Genomic DNA, 23948 nt, shown 5'->3' with positions numbered 1-23948 from the left:
GACACTGGTGTCTCCCTGTCTACCGGTTAAAAAGAGGAGAATTTAAGGAATGGTTACTGGAAATTATTTGAGCTTTATTAGGGAAGATGGAAAGTGCACATAGGTTCATAGGATGATACTAGGCTATTGGCCCCAGAGGCCCTTATGAGCCTTGCCAAGAATTTCACCCATGTTCCCACAAACTCAGCACCTGTTTCCCCTGTCCAGGAGGGACACAGGTGGGATCCCAGGGGTGTATTTTCTGTTTCACATCCAGTTGTCCAGGCTCCTCTTAAAGAGGACTAGTGAGGTACTCTGCTTGACATGGAGAGGGAGTCTGTTTCACAGATGGGGGAGTTTTTGGGACACAAATCTATCCTACCAACAAGTTGTATTAATGTCACAGACCAGGTTGAGGCCTTGCATACAGGTTGTGCAAGCGGAGTTTGACTTACGGATATGCAGCAACTCTATCAAGGTTGGGTCTGAGACGGCCTTGTATGCCAGGCACAGGTCACCTCTGAGCAGTCTGTACAAGACTGAGTAGAGCGACAGGGCTTTTAGCCTATTTGTATAGGACAGGTGTTTGAGACCCTGGATTTTCCTGGTCAGGAACTTCTGTGGTCTCTCAGCTGCTGCGAGTGCATGGCAAGGTACAAAGCTAGAGCTAGTGAATGAGATAAAATGAAAGTGGAGTTTAAAAACACAGAAGAAATAAAAGAAAAAGAGATATGGTTAAGAAGTAACAAGAATTGTTTAGAGGAGCTGGCAAAAGGTTCAAGTATTTCAGAATAATAGAGATCTCACAGAAGAAGAAGAGTGCTAAAGAGAAAATAAGGCACTACCTCAATGATATGCATGAGTTTAGAAAGATTGCTGTCGAACAACTGTTTTTGATAATAACTCTGTGCACAAAAACTTCTGACACAACAACTTAGATAACAAAAAGTAGAAAGCGTTGTTGCCAAAAATAGGGAGTTTATAACAAGAAAAAATTACCAGAAATCCTGTAAAGGTATTACAGATATTTTGGAAATTTTATTAAAACTTGTATAAACAGAGAACTGAGGAAATCAATAAAAAGCACAAATGAAAATATTTATGGAAGATTTAAATATGCCAAGGTTAGAGGTAGACCAGGCTCAACAAATAACAGTTAAGATAGGAGATTAGATAAAAAATGGTGCTGTATAATCAATCTGCATGAAAATCTCAAGGAATAGATGGTATTCTGGTGGAAGTTTGGAAGTTAGGAGGAAAGAAAGTGATAAAGATCTGGAAGGTTTTGTTTAACAGTGTTTTAAAAGGAAGCACCAATATCCTGGGAAAAAGCTGTGGTATAAAACCTAAAGACAGTAAAGACCCATCAGACACAGCTTCATATAGGTCCATTTCAATTTTAAACCATGATTATAAAAGTCAAAAAGAAAGAAGTCTCGTGGGGTAAAGTACCTGTAAAGCCCAGAGTAAAGTCAAAATTGCAAAATGTAAGGTACAGGTACTCCCCAACTATCGAAGCCAACCAGTAGCAAAATTCAAAAATGTTCACGAATGTAGTAGAAAAAATAAAAACTTTTATTCCATGGATGGTAAGCACTTTCACGTCTGCTCAGGACGCTTCATCAGTCTGAATTTTGCTACTGGTTGGCTTCAATAGTTGTGGAGTACCTGTACCTTACATTTTGCAATTATGATTATAAAAGTGTTTATGTCTATAATAGCTAAGAGAATGGCAAAGGTGATACAAAAATTGATAGCTACAGATCGATGAGGTTTTGTGAAGGGGAGGTAAACATTTGACACCGTTAATAAAACAATAATGATCCAGTGGGAAGCAGAATGCAAGAAAGTACTGGTGCTGTTAGTGGGTCTTGAGACAGAAAAAGCATTCAACAGCATAAGCTGAAATTTTATGAGTAGAGCAACGGAAGCATTTGCATTTCTTGTTACAATAATATGTTAATTAGAAGGATATATGAGGGACTGGAGGCAAAAATCAAAGTGGAAGGTTTCCTCTCTGATAAGTTGTGTCTGGACAGAGGAACCAGGGAGGAGTATGCTCTTTCCCCTTTGTTATTTTTGTTATATTTAGAACCACTGGCAAAGAAAACAAGGGACTTAGACATTCAAAGATATAATTGTTATGGTATTCAAGAAAAGTTGATTTTTATTTCCAGATGATATTATTTTGTACCTGATAAAAATCAGAAAAGTTCATCTCAGTGTTGTAGAAAATTCTGAGACAGTTCCTGTTTTTTTTTTTTTTTTTTTTTTCAGGATATAAAATTAATGAAGATAAAACAAAGGCTATAGCTGTAAACTATGTACCCACACATCACTTGGTTCAGCAATACCTATATGTATGGAAACATGATAAAATTAAGTATTTAGACGTATTTAGCAGTATGAGTTAAAAATGGATGCTGTTATGGAAACTAAGGATATGTAAAAAGAGACTGAACAAAAAAATGATAAAAAAATGAGAAACTGGAAGCTCTTGCCCATAGATATGGATAGCAACAGAAACAATAACAATGTTTTAGACCCTTTAGTTTTATACACAGGTCAGGCATATTTTTGTCAACCAGAGGAGTAGTGGGTAGTAATTAATAAAGAGTTGAACAATCTTATCTGGGATGGAAAGAGGGCAAGAGTCAAGTGCGATAAGCTGATCCTTACAAACAGAACAAGGAGGTTTATGTATGGCTCCCAAATATGTAACAAAGTCTAGAAGAGGTATGATTTTTGTCTGGAAGTGTTTACATATATATTTTATGTCCCCAGCAGACTCCAAAGAATGTTTCCTCAAGTAGATGCCAAATGTTCGAAGTGTAGTGGGAAAGAAAGAGGTACCTGGGAGAATATGTGTTTATAGTACAATGAGTTGGCATACTTTAAAATTCCTTACAGGGTGCTAGGCGAGCAAATGAGTGCAACTAAGGAAATTATTTTTTTGAGCTGAATACAGTATCTGAATTGGAAAGACCTTGTTAAGTTTAATTCTGGTGGTTGCCAAAAAAAACAATTACTATTGTAACAGAGATAAAAGAACAGGAAGTGGGATCTTTAGAAAAGAGTAGGAGTAAATTACATAGAAACAAATGGAAATTGTTGGATCAATAAATGCAGAAAAATGTTTTGAGGAGGAATGAGGTTAAAGAGAAAGCAGGAACTGAACAATTTATGTAATGTTGGTTTGATTATATTATATAGAACAATATATGTGATGTATAATGTTTGTAAATGTTAACTTGTCAATATGGTTTGATTACTTTTATATAAATGTAAGTTTGCCTATATCATAACTGACTTCAGCTACCCTCCATTAACTGGGAAAACTACTCATGTACTAATACACTTGCCCAACGTTTCCTAGAATTCATTAATTCCAATGCCCTGGACCAGCTCATTTTTACCCCCACTAGAGGTAGCAACATCCTTGACCTGGTCATTACTAACATGGGTGACAGTTGCTCTGTACCAATAGTCAACTCCTTCCTGGTTAGATCCAACCACAAACTAATCACCTTGTAAATCCACATCCATCCCACCCCCACCCTGCAAAGGTAACCACAATTAAAAACTTCTCCAAAGCTAACTTTGGGCTCCTAAAAACAGAGGTGGCTAACTTCACAGCACCCATGCAATTGGAAAACAGCTGCATGACCGCTGAATCATACACTAATGCCCTGTACGAAGACGTACAGAAATGCATGGATCTCGCCATACCCAATAGAACCAAGACGCTCTCCTCCAAAAAAAAGGAAGCCAATCTGGTGGTCCCCTGCCATAAACAAACTCTACAACAGTAGGAGGAAACTGATGAGAAATAAGGTGAATCCCAAGACTGGAAAAACTCCCTCAGCAGCCTCAACAAAAAGTTGAGATCCCTCATCAAATCCTCTAAAGCTAGCTATGAAAATAGAATTGTTGCAGATAGTAAAGACAACCACAAGGCCTTCTATAATTATGTAAAGAATCTCCACAGCAATACCCAGATTTGCTCGGAGCTGTTGCACAATGGCACCTCCTATACCAAGCCAACAGATATTGCCAATATACTGGCTGACAGATTCTCCCCCACCAAAGGACCAATCACAATACCAGTAGAATGCCAGTCACCCAGTATTACTGCTGCACAGGTTAAAAGAGCACTGTCCAAGGCCAAGAATACAGCTTTTATGGGACCTGACAATATCCCTGGCTGTGTGCTACATGAACTACAGAGTGAACTGGCACCTCAACTGTGTGCCCTGTTCAATCACAGCTTCACCTCAGGCTTTGTCCCTACAGAATGGCGCACTGCTTCAGTCATCCCTCTCCACAAAGGAGGAGCGACTACAGACCCTGGGAACTAACATCCCATTAGCCTGACAAGTCTGATATGCAAAGCTATGGAACGCATCATCATGGACCTAATAAACAAAGATATAGGGAACCTCCAAACTCTGGATCCCACACAATTTGGTTTTGTGAAGGGTAGATCATGCCTGCTCAACCTAGTTGGTTTCTTTGAGTCAGTCACCAGAGCTGTAGATGAAGGTAAGGTGGGTCATACAGCCTACCTTGATCTGGCCAAGGCCTTTGATACCATTCCCCACTCAGGAATCATAGAAAAACTCACTAAGCTAGGCATCAACCCCTATATCACTAGGTGAGTTGCAAACTGGCTCACAGATAGAACCCACAGTGTGAAAGTAGCTGACTCCAAGGCATACTGTCGACCAGTCATGAGTGGAGTCCCACAGGGTTCCGTCCTGGGTCCTCTCCTGTTTGGTATCTACTTCTCTGAAGTTCAGGCCAACACTAAGGGACTCTGGCTGACAAAGTTCGCAGACGATTGCAATAATTAACTCCCCAAGTAATGTTGACATCCTACAGAAAAGCCTCACTGAGACCAATGACTGGTGTCAGAACCATGGCTTTAAACTCAATGTCAAAAAATGTGTCATCATCCCCTTTGAGAAAAACCCGGTTCCCATGAATTACCACATCGATGGTAGTCCATTGAACACAGAAGGCATCATAAGAGATCTGGGAACACAGACTAACATCAACCTCTCTTTTGACCACCACATTGTCACTGTGGTCAGAAAGTCCTTCTATGTGGAACATCTCATTACTAAGGGTTTTGCATCCAGGAGGAAAGCGATCATTGTCTCCCTCCACTCTTCTCTCATTAGGCCAATCATCGAGTACAATGCCCCATTTGGCATGTACCTCACTAGACACCTACAACAACTGGAGAAGCCGCAAAAATACCTCACAAAGAGGATCTTAGGCCTTAAACACTTGTCCTATATGAGCAGACTCAAAAAGCCCCAACTATTCTCTGTCTCATATCGCTTACTTAGAGGTGATCTCTGCTTGAGTTACCAAGCCATGTCTGACCCCAGCTCTGTTAAAAATGCTACATCTAAGAAATCCCAATCCCTCTGCACTACATGCTCCAGAGACCTCAACCTCTTTACCACAATCAACAGAACAAGCTGGAGGGACAGGTTCATAACCCAGAGACTGCCCATGCTATGGAATAGACTTCCCATACATGTCAAGTGGAGTGCCTCACTGGCCCTATTCAAGAGAAATCTTGATGAGTGGATGGTAAATAGAAAATTCACCCCGGGGATCACTCCAGTGGCTCTACTTGACAGAGGCACTGGGAACTAAGGTCGGGTGGCACGATGCCAGGGTAATCCTATGGGCTAGGCTTGTAAAGGCTCCAGGGCCATTAGCCTAGTACACACCTATGAACCTATAATTCAATAAAGGTGTTTATTTTTAATAAGACAGTGATTAAGGTATTTTTCTAGCTTCTCCCAAATGCACCCTCTGTTTTTCGTTGATAGATAATGGCACTTCATGCCATTTAAGTTCCTCATATAAGAAGCTTAACATCCCAAAGAAAATGCCCAAGTCATCTTTTCACTTCCTTTTCTAGTAGGCATGTTTTTGCTCTTCAGAGCTGCTGTACAACAAAAAGGTAATTGAAGAAAAACAGTAATATCTGTCATCATTTATATATAAATTTGTATTTACCAAATTCATTTTAAAATTATAAGATTTCAAATTCATATAGGTTCACTTAAACCATTTAAGGTTCTTTCCTAACAATAAACTTAAAACAGTTTTACATGAAAGCAATAAATCTATTCCAGATTTAATAAAAAACATATTCTTAATAAAAATGGACAGAATTTCATCAAAATTGTATCTGCCCTTGATATATGATACATTAGAAGAATTTATGGATTGCCTCAAGTTTACTGACAACCAGCTAATTCTGAAACAAACCAATAATGTATATCAGAGATGTATTTACAAAATGTCACTGGAGGGAAAGTTCTCACATAAAAGCACTCCTACTATCAATCAAGTTGTCATAAGTATACATGCAGCACCCATGACACACAATACAAAGCAGACCCATAGACCCATATATGCTAAGGCACTTAAATGTAACCTTTCTAAACTCCAAAGATCTTGTAGACAAAGAACACATAACAAAATGCCCTCATCATCCCCGAATGCAGTCTTTCAAAACAACACCCATATCAACACATACATTCACATCTAATGGAGCATCTACTTCTAAGACCATAAGGCAAGCCACCACACAAACCAATATTCTGGTCACTGGAAACTCAATTATGAGACATACTGAGATTTCTTTCACTAGAAAGAGTAGGGAGACAATCACAGTCAGTTGCTTATCAGGGGGCAGGATCTGTCACATATAACATGCACTCAGGTCATTGGACCACAAGTACCAGTGTGAGTCAATCCAAGTCCATTTGTGTGTAAATGACCTGAGACATACATCCACAGATTATATTAAGAGAGACATTGTGGAGCTCTTGGAATGTGTGTCATAGGCTGGTATGAGCCTAGCATAGAGCAGCAGTTTACATTCTCCAAGGATGATGGCACAATATGATCAGAAGATGACTAACTTTAATAATTGGCTTAGTTTCTGGTATCATTTTAAGGGGGTGCAATATCTGTGAGCATGGAAGGAGATGGCAATAGACCATGTTGCTTTGCCAGTGATGGTCTGTGCCTCTCCCCTATACACTTTCAAAATATTATCCTCCTCCATACTGCCTTTTTTTAAGCAAGGCCACATTGAAAGTACTTTCAACATAGCAAATGAAAACCAAGAAAATCTAAAGGTGTTAACTGCTCATTGCTAGAAGTCTAAACAAGAAACTCCACTCCCTTCAAGCTCTCCTCACCCTAGAAAGTGCTGACGTCTGTGCAGTTACTGAAACATGGTTTAAAGCCATGGAGAACACACCAGCAGTGAAAGGCTGCAATGCCTTCCACACATTTAGACCAGCTACTACACAGACAGGGATTAAAGGTAGAAGTAAAATAAATATACCTCAAGGCCGGTCAAACAGGATGATGTACTTGAGTTTCTGCATGTTCAAATCATAATCGGCAAAATCTCATAACACTTCCTTGCAAGCTATAGGTCACCTTCTATGTCCCTGGAAACCCATAACATGTATTTAAGCTTACTGGAAGCACTCGTCACCAAACCCAATATGATATTCATGAGCAACATTAATTACCCCAATGTTAATTGCAAATCCTATATGACACCAAAAGGACTGACACAAAGATTCCTGGATTTTCTAAATACAGATTCCCTGGACCTGATTGTCAAACACCAACCAGGGGTGCAAACATACTGGATCTGGTCCTCACTAATATGGAGAGTGCTGCACACCCCCTACTGTAATGTCCTCTCTGATAAGGTCAGAACACAAAACAAGCTCCTTTTGAAGTAAAAATAAAACCCAGAAATCCAACTAACCCTGGAAGTTTCAGGAATTACTCTAAGGCTAGCTTCCTACTATTAAGTGATAACCTGGCAAAATTTCAAGCCCCCATAAACCCTGAAAACACTACTGCCTATGCAGAACTGTTCACAGAAACCCTATACAAGCATGTTAATAGCTGCATATAAACAGCTGTACCCACCAGGGATAAGTAAAGAACAAACTCAAAAACAAGCCATCCTGGTGGAATCACAACATCAGTAGGCTGTATAACAGAAGGAAGAAAATCATGGCAAAAATTAGGATGTGTAGCACACAGCTGGATAAAAGCACTCTCATCAAACTAAACAAACAATTCTAAGGACAAATAAGGTCTACCAAAGCCATATTTGAGGTAAATTTCTAGCCCCAGGCTAAGAAAACCACAAAGCATTATTTAGCTATGTCTAAAAACCTCAAAGGCAATTATAAATTGTAAGTAAAGCTCATTGTTAATGAAGGTTCATAGGTTCATAGGTTCATACTAGGCTATCTGCCCTGGGGCAATTATAAGCCTAGCCCGATTCTGTATGGCTTACGTCACCCCTTGATTTGAGTATACTGTGCCCTTTTTAAGGTTTAGTTTACTGTGCCTCTGTCTAATAGTGACACGGGAGTAATCCCTGGGATAAACCTACGATCCTCCATCCACTTACCGAGATTCTTCTTGAAGAGATTCAGTGAGGTGCTCTGACTCACATGAACTGGAATTCTATTCCAGAGCGAAGGGAGCCTCTGGGTTATGAACCTGTCCCTCCAGCAAGTTCTATTTATTTCTGTGCTGAGGTTCAAGTCCCTCGAGTGTGTGGCTCTAAGGGATTTAGATTTACTGAGGTGGAGCATGTCCAATAATTCTGGATTTGACATAGCTTTGTATGTCAGGCATAGATCGCCTCGAAGAAGGCGGTATGCAACTGAGTAGAGCTGGAGTTTTTTTAACCGAGCAGCATATGGCATCTGTTTGAGACCCTTGATCCTCTTGGTGAGATACTTTTGGGGTCTTTCTAATTGCTGCAGGTGTCGGGTAAGGTACATCCCAAAAGGGGCATTGTATTCTATGATGGGCCTGATGAGGGATGAATAAAGGGGCACGATTACCTCTCTTGATCTAGATGTGAAACCCTTCGTGATGAGTTGGGCTATGTAGAAGGTCTTTCTAACCACTTTGGCAATGTGGTTTTCAAAGGAGAGATTGCTATCAACTTGGGTCCCCAGGTCCCTAATAACTTTCTCTGTACTTAATGGGTTTCCGCCTATGTGGTAATTTGTGGGCACATTGTTTTTGCCAAAGGGTATGACTATACATTTTTGGGCATTTAGCTTTAAACCATGGTGCTGGCGCCAGTTATCTGTCTCTGTGAGACCTTTTTGAAGGATGTTTGTGTCAGCTGGAGAGTTGATTATGGCGCCCAGTTTGCAGTCGTCTGCAAACTTGGTGAGCCATAGTCCTCCCTTGTTTGCCTGTACCTCGGAAAAGTATATACCGAACAAGAGTGGTCCCAGGACAGAACCCTGTGGGATGCCACTTGTGACCGGTTTTGAGTCTGACATGGCTCCAGCAACTCTCACTCTGTGGGTTCTGTCTTTGAGCCAGTTTGCGACCCATCTTGTGACATAGGGGTTTATATTTAAGCTGGATAGCTTATCTATGATGCCCGAGTGGGGTATTGTGTCAAATGCCTTTGCAAGGTCCAGATAGGCTGTGTGGACTACCTTCCCTTCATCTATGGCTTTGGTGACTGTTTCAAAGAAGTCAACCAGGTTCAAAAGGCAGGATCTGCCCTTGACAAAGCCGAACTGGGTAGGATCTAGTGTCTGTAGGACCCCAATGTCTTTGTTTATGAGCTCCATGATGATCCTCTCCATAGCCTTGCAGACTAAGCTAGTTTCCAGGGTCCGTAGAGGCTCCACCTTTGTGGAGAGGGACCACTGTTGCTGTATGCCATTCTGTGGGCACATATCCCGTAGTGAGGCTGAGATTGTATAGCTGTTTTATTTGAGGGATTAGTTCCTCTTGTAGTTCATGTAGGACGCAACCTGGGACGCCATCTGGTCCCATGGAAGCAGTGTTTTTTGCTTTGGAGAGGGCAGCCTTCACCTGAGCATCTGAGATGTTTGGGAGGCAGCCCTCTGCCGGGATAGATACTTGCTCTTTTGGGGGGGGGGAGAAGTTTGCACTGAACCTGTCTGCCAGGATATTGGCGATGTCTGTGGGTTCAGTGTATTTTTTGTCATTTAGAATCAACTCAGAACAAGTCTGGGAGTTGCATCCCAGGTTTCTAACATAACTGAAAAAAGCCTTATGATTGTCTTTGGTGTCCTGTGCAATTTTTCTCTCGAAGCTGGCCTTGGAGGATTTTATGAGGGATCGTAATTTTTTGCTAGTACTGATCAGAGATGCCTTCCCTATTAGGGATTTTGCTCTATCATGTAGTAACTTCCTCCTTCTGTTGTACAGTCTATTTATGGCAGGGGTCACCATACTGGACGCCTGCCTTTGGATGATTGGGTCTTGGTTTTGTTTGGGATAGCATGATCCATGCATTCCTGGAGATGTCCGTAGAATGCATTTATATAGGATTCTGCAGTTTGGGCTGTAGTTTCCACTGGCCCAGGGGCCTTGAAAGATTTCACTTCAGTTTTGAGAAGTGAGAAGTTTGCTTTTGAGAAGTTTTTCACTGTGGTTTTCTGGGCTGGGGGTGGGGTCGGGATGTGGATATCCAGTGAAATTAATTTATGGTCTGATCTTACCAATGAGGGATATACTTCTGGTGTGGAGCATAGAGTCCCCATGTTGGTAATGATCAGGTCTAGTATGTTGTCCCCTCTTGTGGGAGTGGTGACTAGTTGTTCCATAGCATTTGAGTTTATAATTTCCAGGAATCTTTGGGCTAAGGTGCTGGGGCTTGAGTAGTGCTCCCAGTCAATGTTTGGGTAGCTGAAGTCGCCCAATATAATGGTGTTCGGAGAGATCTTCATGTTCTCCAATGTTTTCAGGAAAGCCGAATGGGATTCCTGACTTTGAGAGGGTGGTCTGTAGGATGCTATAAACTGAAAAGCAGTCTTGCCCACTGTTAGTTGCACATGGATGGTCTCCGATGCTTCGTGCAATGCCACTAACCTGGAGGTGTGGATATCCTTGATAAATATGGAAACTCCCCCTCCTTTTGTGGTTCGGTCCGGGTTTTGGGGCCGAAAAGCATGATATGAGGTATAGCCTGGTAGTGCTGGGGTGCTCTCTGGAGCCTTGAACTAGGTTTCTGTCACTGCACATATATCGATGTTCTCCATACTGAGGAGAGCTTTGAGTGCGTGCATCTTGAGGTTAAGACTTCTGGCATTTAGCAGCATTACCCTTAGTTTCTTGTTCCTTGTGCTGTCTATGGGGGTGGGTTTGACTTTTGAGCCTTGCCTAAAAAAGGCACTATGAGGGTGACAAGAGCCTTTGCCAATATCCGAAAGCCCAGTGGTGACAGGTGCAAGCTGTCCCTAGCGAAGCAACGTGGCTTGTCGAGCATGTCATCCCAGACTGACAGACACTGGATCCCCTTTGAATGACACCAAAATTTTAGCCAATTGTTAAAATCGATCATTTTGTCTTTGTACTGTGGCATCATTCTAGGTGAGGGTAAGATGCTGCTCAAGGTCAGGGTCATACCAGCCTGGGCTACATGATCAGAGAGCTCCTCTATGTCTCTTTTCATGTAGTCCAGGGATGTACGTCTCAGGTCTTTCACACCAGCATGTACAATGACTGAGTCATATTTGTATTTGCTTTGGAGTGACCTGAGTGCTTGCATTATGTGTCGGATCCTAGCACCCGACAGGCAGCTCACCGTGACCTTCTCTTTATTCAGCCTGGTGAGCGGGACGTCAGTGTGTCTGACAATAGAGTCACCTATAACAAGAGTATCAGGTGTGTTATTCAGCCTTAAGGGCTGTGGTTGCTTGGCACACTGACTTTGTGGGTTATGTGTTGTGTGTGTTTTGTTTTGAGGTAGCATTTGCTTGGATGTCTGCTTTGGAGGTCTCTGTTGCTTAGGTACCTGTACTGAGCCAGAAGATATAGCAAAACTGATGCACAGAAAAAGGATCTAAAACAGTTTCAACACTAAAAAAGAGAAGTAAAACTAAGACTCTCCAAAATAAACTACTTGATCTGAGGAGTTTGTAAGCACTTTCATTTCTTTATTTAGATTGAAGCTTCATTAAGAATGAAGTGCAAGTAAGTGTGTTCACCAACTCACTGTCCCACTGTAGTTGTAATTCACAACATCCTTCCTGGACAGAACTGTAAAATACCAAGCTTGTTTTTTTTCTCAGCTATAAAGTAGGAGAGTTGGCAAGGTTCTGTGCTCACTTCCACAGAGCTCAGCAACATTTTTCAAGTGTTTCAGCTACTTCCTGAGCCATCCAGGCTAAGATGGGAATATTTTCTTGATTTGCTGCGCCTATAGTTCCTTTATACAGTGATCACTACTGTTTTTGCAAATTTTTAGAGCATTTAGTTATTTTTGGGCAAAAATCATTTTTTTCTCGTTTGTCGGTTTTTTGAGTTCTATTTTGCAGAAGGGTGAATTAGCCAGGAACTTAGTTACTTAGTAGTTGTTTGTTGCTTACTCTGCACTTGAGAGCTAATTTCCAAGGATCATCCATTTTGTGGCAGAAAGTTTTACCTCTTCTCTCTGAGTTGGAAAGCACTTCAGGGAGCTCAAAATGTGGTTGTTTATTGGCTAGAGGGCATATGCATCAGTTTTCATGCTATTTTTCTCTGCTATAAAATAGGCAAGTTTGCATGGAGCTGCTCATCACCCATACCCTAGCACTATATAACATCTTGCCCTTAATACCAGAAACTACCCTAGGCGACCCCAGTTAAAACCCAATCCTTAACCATAAACATCCCACTCTATTACAGTGCCATACAACATAGATATGTAATTTTCTAATGTTTCTGTGGCCATCTTGGTAGAGTTGGGCATCCTAAGGCAACATAGCAATTATCTCATGTTCTCAGACTATCAGTTAATCATTAAAGAAAATAATATAATATGTGAGAGCTGTAAATATGCAAATTCCTTGGAGGCAAAAATATCACTTGCAAATGAGTTTGTCAAGAATACCCACACTACTTCCCTCCCATATTCTGCACACACACACACACACACACACACACACACACACACACACACACACACACACACACACACACACACACACACACACACACACACACACACACACACACACACACACACACACACACACACACACACACATTGTCTTATACTGAGGCACTTAAACAAACCCTTCCAAAATCTCAAAGACCTCCAAGGCTGCCTAATGGCAGCACTGCTCCTCAGCAATCACTAAAACACACACCAAAAGTAACACCAAACATCTCACATAAACCTACACCCAAAGGTCTCCATGAGCAAAGACTGTAAGATGAGCATAAACTTTACCTAATACTCTTGCCATGGGGGACTCCATTATGCAGCACAGATGCCCCACTCACCATGTTAGATAAGGAGAAGATAATGGTTAGTTGCCTATCTTGAGTCAAGATCCACAATATAATGCCCTCACTCAAGTCACTGCACCCCAGGCACCAATATGATTCTGTCATAGTCCATGTGGGTGTAAATGACCAAAGATGCAGCTCACTGGACTACAGGAAAATAGATATAATTGATTTATCGGAATATGTGTCACAGATATGTACAAGCCCTGCATTGAGCAGCATTCCACCTTCACCAAGGATGATGCCACAGTATGAACATAAAATGATTGATTTTAATAATTGACATAGTTTCTAGTGGTAGTGCAAGGGGATCCAATATCTGTCAGCATGGGAGGACATAGTCAACAGACCACATGGCTTTGTCAAGGATGGGCTACACCTACCCTTCCCAGGCTTTCAGATATTGGCTAAAACTTCAACCCCTTAAAGCCTTTTCTAGGAAATGTCAAAAAGACAAAGCTACCAACATAGTGAAAAAGTCTCCAGCCAACCTTAAGGTGCCACTGCTTAATGCTAGGAGTCTAAACAAAAACCTTCACACCCTTTAAGCCCTGCTCACTCTGGAAAATGTCTACATTTGTGCTGTGACCAAGACTTGGATAAAGTCATAGAAAGTACTCTGGCAGTGCAAAGCTACAACACAGACTGGGGCCAAAGGTGGATATATCTCAATCTATGCTACCAAAAAACATACCTCTGGGTTAGTTAAATAGGATGATACAATGGACCTCATCCACATGCAAGTCACCATGGACAAGGTCCCCCACCATATTATGGATAATTGCAGGTCACCATCTATGCTCCTAGAGTCTCACGACTCTCACCTAAACCTACTAGAGGCACTCATCATCCAACCAAACACCCTATCCATGAGTGAATTTAACTCTCCCTCTATAGACTGGGAAATGTACACTGCCTCAGGCTCACAGACATAATGATTCCTGGGTTGTATTAACACAAACATCCTGGAACGGATAGTAAACACTCCAACCAGAGGATTAAACATACTGGATCTAGTACTCAGCAACATGAGAGGGTGTTGCACCCCCCCCCCCATACACACATACAAGCACACAAAGCCATCTCCTTCGAAGTGAAAATCAACTTGGAAAACCCATCTAAATCAATAACATTCTATGGTAAGCTACATCCTATTAAGTGATATTTTGTCAAAATGCAAGGCTGTCAACCCCATGACCACAGCTACCTATGCAAACTTATTCACAGCGTCTCTATACAAACATGTGAATGGGCAGAAGTAAACCCAAAACAATCACTAAAAATAAACCCCAATGGTGGAATCCTCACCTAAACCAGGTATATAAAAAATCATGGCTAAAATCAGGAAGAGCAACTCACTTAATGACAGGTGCTCTTTTGTACAATTAAACAAGAAATTAAAAGTTCTAATTAAGTCCATCAAGGTCATCTACAAAGTCAGGATAGCCCAGCAGGAAGGCTAAAGGTAACACACAGCAGTGTGATGAACTGGTGGTGAATGGTACAATTTTCACCAGTCAGGGTGACATAGCAAATATACTGGCTGATAAAACCAGCTCACATTTCACCTTCCACTCCTCCAAGGTCCTCCATTTGAAATCTGCTCCAACATATTTCCCCCAACTATTAGCAGGATCCAGGTGCTAGCAGTGTTCACTGAAGCTAAGAACACCACCTCTATGGGTCCCAACAACATCCCCAGTTACCTCTTGAACAGTCTAAAGTATGACCTATCAGGACCACTTGAGCTACTCTTTAACTACAACCTCAAAACAGGCTACGTTCTAAGTGATTGAAGGATCACAACAGGTATTACCCTCTGCAAGGGCAGAACATCACCGGACACAGGAAACTACAGACTCATCAGTCTAACAAGCCTAATATACAGTCATAGAACAAATTGTCATAGAATGATAAACAAAGAGAAGAGCAATCTACAGACACTGAACCCAATACAGTTTGGCTTTGTTAAGGGAAGACCATGCCTACTTAATCTGGTAGACTTCTTTGAGACGATCACCAAAGTAATAGATGAGGGTAAAACCATACCGCATACGTTGATATGGTCAAGGCATTTGATACAATACCCCACTTAGGTATTGTTGAGCCAGGCATAAATCCCTATATATCTCACTGGATTGCTGAATCTCTCACAGGTAGGTCCCAAGAAGTTATGATCGGTGAAACCACCTCCAGCAAGAGATCATTCATCAGAAGATTACCCTAGAGCTGTGTGCTGGGCCCAGTCCTGTTTGGCATATACTTCTTGGAAGTCAATGTTGTTGTTTTTCTTTTGACTTTTTCCTGTTAGGGGTCGCCACAGTGGAACTCTGGTCTGCTAATGATTGGCAGTAGAATTTTATGGTGCCGAGGTGCCAGCCCAACGCCCAACCTTCAACAAAGGCATGCCCAGTCACGCATGTCTTTCAAACGCCACTCGATAGCGGGGAGGACATGCAGACTCCACAAAGAAGGCACTCCAGCTGAGAATCGAATGGGAGAGCCTCTTGCTGTGAGGCGACAATGCTACCACTGCACCAGCGAGGCTTAACTTCTTGGAAGTCAATACTAAAGTTAAAGGCTTGTGGCTCACCAGTTTTGCAGATGACTGTAAACTGGAAGCTATTATAAGTTCCATAAAAGATGCCAACTTCTTGCTAGAGTCTAAGTCTAGACTAGAGTCTAGAGTGTCTGACACAGACAAATGACTGGTGACAAAGCCATGGCCTAAACTGTAATGCCAAAAATTCATTATAATTCCCTTTGAGAAGTTGTCAAACCAATTTAATTATTCCACTGATAAAATACTCCTAAGAGCCAACCCCATAGTAGGGGATTTGGGAACATATGTAGACAGTAATCTGGTCTTTGACCAACATGTAGCTAAGATAGTAAGAAAATCATTTTACGTCACACAGCTTATAGGTAAGGGTATGGCATCTACATCCAATGAAGTTATAATACCATTCTACTTAGCCCTTATCAGATCCGCCATTGAGTACAATACCCCCTTTGGCATGTACCTAACCAGACAATTGCAACAGTTGGCATGCCACAAAGGTTTCTCACCAGGAGAATTCAGAGAATGAATATCCTGTCCTACACTAATAATCTAAAGGCTTTGTCTCTGAATTCAGTCTCCAACACGCCGCTGAGAGGAGATCATTGCCTAGCTTATAAGGCTTCCTCAGACCCAGCCCTGATGGATCTGTTACACATGCACAAAATAAACGGTTCAAGAAGCACTATATCTAGGAATCTAAACTTCACTTATGACACAAACAGAATGTTCTGGAGAGACAGATATGAACACATTTATCATGGAAATGATAAAGACATTAGCAACCTACAGACACTGGACCCATCCCAATTTGGCTTGGTTAAGGGAAGGTCATGCCTACTAAACCTAGCAGACTTCTTTGACAGGATCACCAAGGCAATGGATGAGAGTGAAACAGTGCGTATTGCATATCTTGACCTGGACAAGTCATTTGATACAACACCTAACTCAGGCATTGCTAACAAGCTCTCTGAGCTAGGCATAAATCCCTAAATAGCTCTCTGGATTGCCGCCTGTCTCACAGACAGGACCCAAGAAGTCATGATCGGCGAGACCACCTTCACCAAGAGATTCGTCACCAGTGGAGTAACCTAACCCTATTCAAATTAAACCTTGACAACTGGATGAGAAATTATAAATTTACCCCCAGTCTGGCTGTCATATCCCAATGAAGAGAAGCCATCAATAAGAAAAGTATTATCTTAACTGTCACCCACGCACACACAAATCGCTTAATTACCTCCCTACTAACATGCCCCACCAAATATAGATACTCATGATACTCGGGATCTAAATGGGTCTGAGGAGCACAGCTAGGCTTGAAAGGGTCCTAGTGGTCATTAGAATAATAACAACCTATGAACAATACCTTTATTTTACGTTCGATATTAGGCTTACATTATACAGTGGTAGCGTTGTTGCCTCACAGCAAGAGGTTCTCCTGTTCGATTCTCAGCTGGAGTGCCTTCTGTGTGGAGTCTGCATGTCCTCCCCGCGGTCGAGTGGCATCCGAAAGACATGTGTGAATGGGCATGCCTTTGCTGAAGGATGGGTGTCGGGCTGGCAACTCGGCACCATAAAAATCTACTGCCAATCATTAGCGGACCGGAGTTCTGCTGTGGCAACCCCTAACCGGGAAAAGCCGAAAGACAAACATTAGGCTTACATTATTCAGTTGCACAAAAGGGTTATTATCCATTGTTATGTATTGATTGTATCTTTGAATGTCAAAAGAGAAGCCTATATTTTAATCTGCATTTTTTTTTCTATTTGTTTCACTTAGGTGTGCTGATGTGGGAAGTATTCACAGAAGGAAAAATGCCATATGAGAACCGATCAAATATGGAAGTTGTTGATGATATTTCTTTAGGGGTGAGACTTTATAAACCGAAGCTGGCATCAAATGTAATCTATGAACTTATGGACTGGTGCTGGAAAGAGGCAAGTACAATGTATAGGAAATCAATGTTAGACATTTCAAAATGTCATCAAGAAATATGAAAACAACATAGTATTTTAATTGTAGTGCTATCCTGAGCGTATCTCAGAATCAGATTCTTAGATAGGGTAGTATGTGGATTGAAGATTCCTTAATAACATTATATCATGTGTGTAAAAAAAATCTCAAATCTTAGGTGAATTTGTATGAGCTAGTGAGAGCTTGTTTGCTAAAACTTATCCTCAGAAGCTCAGCTTAAGAACCATGTACAAAATCATATGTAGAGAGTCAAAGACAAAAAAGTGTTGTACAAGCCCTTAACTATTCAGCAGAACCACATTTGGCTGTGGAACACATTACAGTCTTTTTATAGACAAGATACACTATAATATATTTCCATAGGTAGTTTTTATCCCTGTCTATAAACTGAGTGCATTTTGTGCTTGGATGATTCTAAAGTCAAATACCACAGAATCATGAGACTAAAGCTACATTTTAGTGCCAGGCAAGAGAAGAAGCTACATTTAAACTGACCGAGATATACTTAGTGAAAAGTGGCTTCATGTAAGCATCAGTGTCTGAGCAGTGGTTTATACTGCCAGACAAGAACAAAGCTATTAATCAGTCACAAGAAGGTCACTGTTGCCAGTCATGCTATTTTCAGGGATTGTACTGCTATGCTGTTGGAAGTGTCCTGAGTTCTACATGTATGCCAGCATTTCTGGTTCTATGATATAGGTTCATAGATTGTCAACACAGTGGTGCAGTAGATAGCATTGTCACCTCACAGCAAAAGGATGTCCAGTTTGATTCTCAGCTGGGATGCCTTCTGTATGGAGTCTGCATGTCCGCCCTGTGGTTGTATGGGTTCCTGAATGCACTGGTTTCCTTCCACATTCCAAAGACATGTAGTAGATGGATTGGACAGTCTAAATTAGCCATAGGTGTGTGTGTGTGTGTGTGTGTGTGTGTGTGTGTGTGTGTGTGTGTGTGTGTGTGTGTGTGTGTGTGTGTGTGTGTGTGTGGTATGAAAGAACAACCGAGCCAGGGCTAGCCACCCAGTGGTATTAGCCTTGGCTGTAGATGATATTCACTGTTGAAGTGACACCACAACACTATGTGCAAAAATGGGAAAAAGGGGTTGTGGATGGATGGATGGACAGGTGAATGGATATAATTCATAGGTTCATACTAGGTTAATGACCACCAGGGTCTTTACAGGTCTAGTTGTGCAACCCAACCCAGTTTTGTCTCAGAGTTCCTAGGACAACTATATGGTGGGGTATGCTAGTAAAGAAGTAGCCAAGGGTGTGGAGGTGTGTTTGTTGGAGATTAATTTACTTACTGTCGATCTCTTGTCCATCAAAATCATGGGGGCCTGCAGGGGGTGAATTTGCAATTTTCCATCGAATAATAAAGGCTATTTTTGAACAGTGTCAGGGATGAACTTTGCTTCATGTAGATGGGGAGCTTATTCCATAGCGCAGGTATCCTTTGAGACACAAATTAGCTCCTCCAGCAGGTTCTGTTTATGTTTCAGACAAAGTTCAGGTCCTTGACTCTACTTTGTCTGGTACTGTTTGCCTTACAGATGTGCAAGAGATCCATCAGAGCTGGATCTGAGGATGCCTTATATGCTAGGCATAGATCACCTCTCAGTAACCTGTAGGAGACTGAGTACAAAGATAGGACCTTAAGGCAGTCTGCGTAGGACAGGGTATTCATACCCTGGATTGTCCTGGTGATGAGCCTCTGAGGACATTCCAACTGTTGCAAGTGCCTGGCTAGGTGCATGCCAAAGGGGGGCATTGTACTCAATGATGGGTCTGATGAGGGATGAGCAGATTACTACTATTGCTTCCTTGGACCTAGATGCCATACCCTTGCTTATTTGTTGAGTGACATAGAATGATTTTCTTACTATCTAAATTCTTAGCTACATGTTAGTCAAACACCAGATTACTGTCTGTATATATCCCCATATCACTAGCTACTGAGTCAACTCTTAGGGGTGTTTTATTGATGAAATAATTAGCTTGGGTGGACACTTTCCCACAGGCCATTATAATGCATTTCATTGCATTGAGTTTTAGTCCGTAGCTTTTGCACCAATCATTTGTTGTGTTAGACCCTCTTGTAGGATATTGATATTGATATGATATAGCTCTCAATTTACAGTCATCTGTGAATGTGGTGAGACAGAGGCCTTTGACATTAGCTTTGATTTCCAAGAAGTAAATGCCAAACAGGAGCAGACACAACACAGGGCCCTGGAGTACTCCACTGGTGACTGGTCTCTTGCTGGAGGTGGTCTCACCGATCATGCCTTCTTGAGTCCTCTCTGTGAACCAGGTAGAAATTCAATGAGTTGTGTAGGAATTTATGCCCAGTTTTGAGAGTTTGTCAACAATGCCTGAGTGGGGTATTGTATCAAATGCCTTGGCCAGGTCAAGGTAGGGGGTATGCACTGTTTTCCCCTCATCCATAGCCATGATGACCCTCTTGAAGATATCTACCAGGTTAAGCAGGCAAGACCTTCCCTTAACAAAGCCAGACTGGGATGGGTCCAGTGTCTGTTGGTTGCCACTGTCCTTGTTGATCATTTCCATGATCATTTTTTCCATGGTTTTGCATATTAGAGTTGTCAGACTGATTGATCTGTAGTTTCTGGACTCAGTTGATGGTCCATACTTATGAAGAGGGATGACCATTGTGGCCCTCTATTCATCTGGCATGTAATGTGTTTTGAGGCTGTAGTTGAAGAGTGCGTCATGTGGTCCTACTAGGTCACATTTCTGGCTATTTAGTTGGCAACCAGGGATATTTTTGGAGCACATTGAAGTAGTGTTATTGGCCTTAGCCAGCTCCTCCAGGACCTGCTCCCTGTTAATAGCTAGGGGTATATGCTAGAAGGGTTTTCACAGGATTTAGTGGGTGTGAAGTTAGAGCTAAATTTATTAGGAAGTACATTTGCTATGCCATCCAAGTCATTGAAGATTGTGCCATTTACCACTAGTTCTGCACACTGCTGGGTATTACTTTTAAGATTTTTGACACAGCTGAAGAAGGCCTTGTGGTCCTTAGCCTGGAAGGCTATACATCTCATAGTTGGCCTTGTTGCATTTTATTACACCTCTTAGTTTTTTGTTTGGTTGACTCAGAGAGCTTTTGTCTCTCTGAGATTTGCTCTTTCTGATTTTGACCATGACTTTTTTTCTTTTGTTATATGGCCTGTTAAGGTAAGGATTCCACCAGTGGGGTTTGTTTTTAGTGCTAGATCAAGGCTTACTTCTGGTAGGTACAGCAGCTTCAATGCAGCCATTTACATGTTTGTACAGAGTTTCTACAAATAAGTCTGCATAGGTAGTTGTGTTCTCAAGGTTTGGGGGAGCCTTGAATTTTGACAGACTCTCACTTAATAGGATGCAGTTTGGTTTAGTATAGTTCCTAACTGCTAGAGGTTTAGTTGGGTTTTCCAAGTTGAATTTTATGATGAGAGAAGAAGCTACATTTAAACTGACCGAGATATACTTAGTGAAAAGTGGCTTCATGTAAGCATCAGTGTCTGAGCAGTGGTTTATACTGCCAGACAAGAACAAAGCTATTAATCAGTCACAAGAAGGTCACTGTTGCCAGTCATGCTATTTTCAGGGATTGTACTGCTATGCTGTTGGAAGTGTCCTGAGTTCTACATGTATGCCAGCATTTCTGGTTCTATGATATAGGTTCATAGATTGTCAACACAGTGGTGCAGTAGATAGCATTGTCACCTCACAGCAAAAGGATGTCCAGTTTGATTCTCAGCTGGGGTGCCTTCTGTATGGAGTCTGCATGTCCGCCCTGTGGTTGTATGGGTTCCTGAATGCACTGGTTTCCTTCCACATTCCAAAGACATGTAGTAGATGGATTGGACAGTCTAAATTAGCCATAGGTGTGTGTGTGTGTGTGTGTGTGTGTGTGTGTGTGTGTGTGTGTGTGTGTGTGTGTGTGTGTGTGTGTGGTATGAAAGAACAACCGAGCCAGGGCTAGCCACCCAGTGGTATTAGCCTTGGCTGTAGATGATAGTCACTGTTGAAGTGACACCACAACACTATGTGCAAAAATGGGAAAAAGGGGTTGTGGATGGATGGATGGACAGGTGAATGGATATAATTCATAGGTTCATACTAGGTTAATGACCACCAGGGTCTTTACAGGTCTAGTTGTGCAACCCAACCCAGTTTTGTCTCAGAGTTCCTAGGACAACTATATGGTGGGGTATGCTAGTAAAGAAGTAGCCAAGGGTGTGGAGGTGTGTTTGTTGGAGATTAATTTACTTACTGTCGATCTCTTGTCCATCAAAATCATGGGGGCCTGCAGGGGGTGAATTTGCAATTTTCCATAGAATAATAAAGGCTATTTTTGAACAGTGTCAGGGATGAACTTTGCTTCATGTAGATGGGGAGCTTATTCCATAGCGCAGGTATCCTTTGAGACACAAATTAGCTCCTCCAGCAGGTTCTGTTTATGTTTCAGACAAAGTTCAGGTCCTTGACTCTACTTTGTCTGGTACTGTTTGCCTTAAAGATGTGCAAGAGATCCATCAGAGCTGGATCTGAGGATGCCTTATATGCTAGGCATAGATCACCTCTCAGTAACCTGTAGGAGACTGAGTACAAAGATAGGACCTTAAGGCAGTCTGCGTAGGACAGGGTATTCATACCCTGGATTGTCCTGGTGATGAGCCTCTGAGGACATTCCAACTGTTGCAAGTGCCTGGCTAGGTGCATGCCAAAGGGGGGCATTGTACTCAATGATGGGTCTGATGAGGGATGAGCAGATTACTACTATTGCTTTCTTGGACCTAGATGCCATACCCTTGCTTATTTGTTGAGTGACATAGAATGATTTTCTTACTATCTAAATTCTTAGCTACATGTTAGTCAAACACCAGATTACTGTCTGTATATATCCCCATATCACTAGCTACTGAGTCAACTCTTAGGGGTGTTTTATTGATGAAATAATTAGCTTGGGTGGACACTTTCCCACAGGCCATTATAATGCATTTCATTGCATTGAGTTTTAGTCCGTAGCTTTTGCACCAATCATTTGTTGTGTTAGACCCTCTTGTAGGATATTGATATTGATATGATATAGCTCTCAATTTACAGTCATCTGTGAATGTGGTGAGACAGAGGCCTTTGACATTAGCTTTGATTTCCAAGAAGTAAATGCCAAACAGGAGCAGACACAACACAGGGCCCTGGAGTACTCCACTGGTGACTGGTCTCTTGCTGGAGGTGGTCTCACCGATCATGCCTTCTTGAGTCCTCTCTGTGAGCCAGGTAGAAATTCAATGAGTTGTGTAGGAATTTATGCCCAGTTTTGAGAGTTTGTCAACAATGCCTGAGTGGGGTATTGTATCAAATGCCTTGGCCAGGTCAAGGTAGGGGGTATGCACTGTTTTCCCCTCATCCATAGCCATGATGACCCTCTTGAAGATATCTACCAGGTTAAGCAGGCAAGACCTTCCCTTAACAAAGCCAGACTGGGATGGGTCCAGTGTCTGTTGGTTGCCACTGTCCTTGTTGATCATTTCCATGATCATTTTTTCCATGGTTTTGCATATTAGAGTTGTTAGACTGATTGATCTGTAGTTTCTGGACTCAGCTGATGGTCCATACTTATGAAGAGGGATGACCATTGTGGCCCTCTATTCATCTGGCATGTAATGTGTTTTGAGGCTGTAGTTGAAGAGTGCGTCATGTGGTCCTACTAGGTCACATTTCTGGCTATTTAGTTGGCAACCAGGGATATTTTTGGAGCACATTGAAGCAGTGTTATTGGCCTTAGCCAGCTCCTCCAGGACCTGCTCCCTGTTAATAGCTGGGGGTATATGCTAGAAGGGTTTTCACAGGATTTAGTGGGTGTGAAGTTAGAGCTAAATTTATTAGGAAGTACATTTGCTATGCCATCCAAGTCATTGAAGATTGTGCCATTTACCACTAGTTCTGCACACTGCTGGGTATTACTTTTAAGATTTCTGACACAGCTGAAGAAGGTCTTGTGGTCCTTAGCCTGGAAGGCTATACATCTCATAGTTGGCCTTGTTGCATTTTATTACACCTCTTAGTTTTT

At 41.8% G+C, this 23948-nt stretch overlaps 1 protein-coding gene across 1 annotated transcript in view; it reads left to right on the top strand.

Annotated features, from left to right (window-relative positions):
- ITK (IL2 inducible T cell kinase) overlaps positions 1-23948 on the top strand; it is a 1334312-nt gene that overhangs the window by 1295947 nt on the left and 14417 nt on the right. Inside the window, exon 16 of the mRNA XM_044069337.1 lies at positions 17673-17830. Within this exon, the coding sequence (XP_043925272.1) occupies positions 17673-17830 (158 nt within the window). The remainder of the gene's footprint in view (positions 1-17672; positions 17831-23948) is intronic.

This window comes from Protopterus annectens, chromosome 4.part0, assembly GCF_019279795.1.
Source record: "Protopterus annectens isolate FY-2018-M chromosome 4.part0, PAN1.0, whole genome shotgun sequence".
Classification (NCBI taxonomy): domain Eukaryota; kingdom Metazoa; phylum Chordata; order Ceratodontiformes; family Protopteridae; genus Protopterus; species Protopterus annectens.
This window is presented reverse-complemented; position numbering and strand designations above follow the sequence as displayed.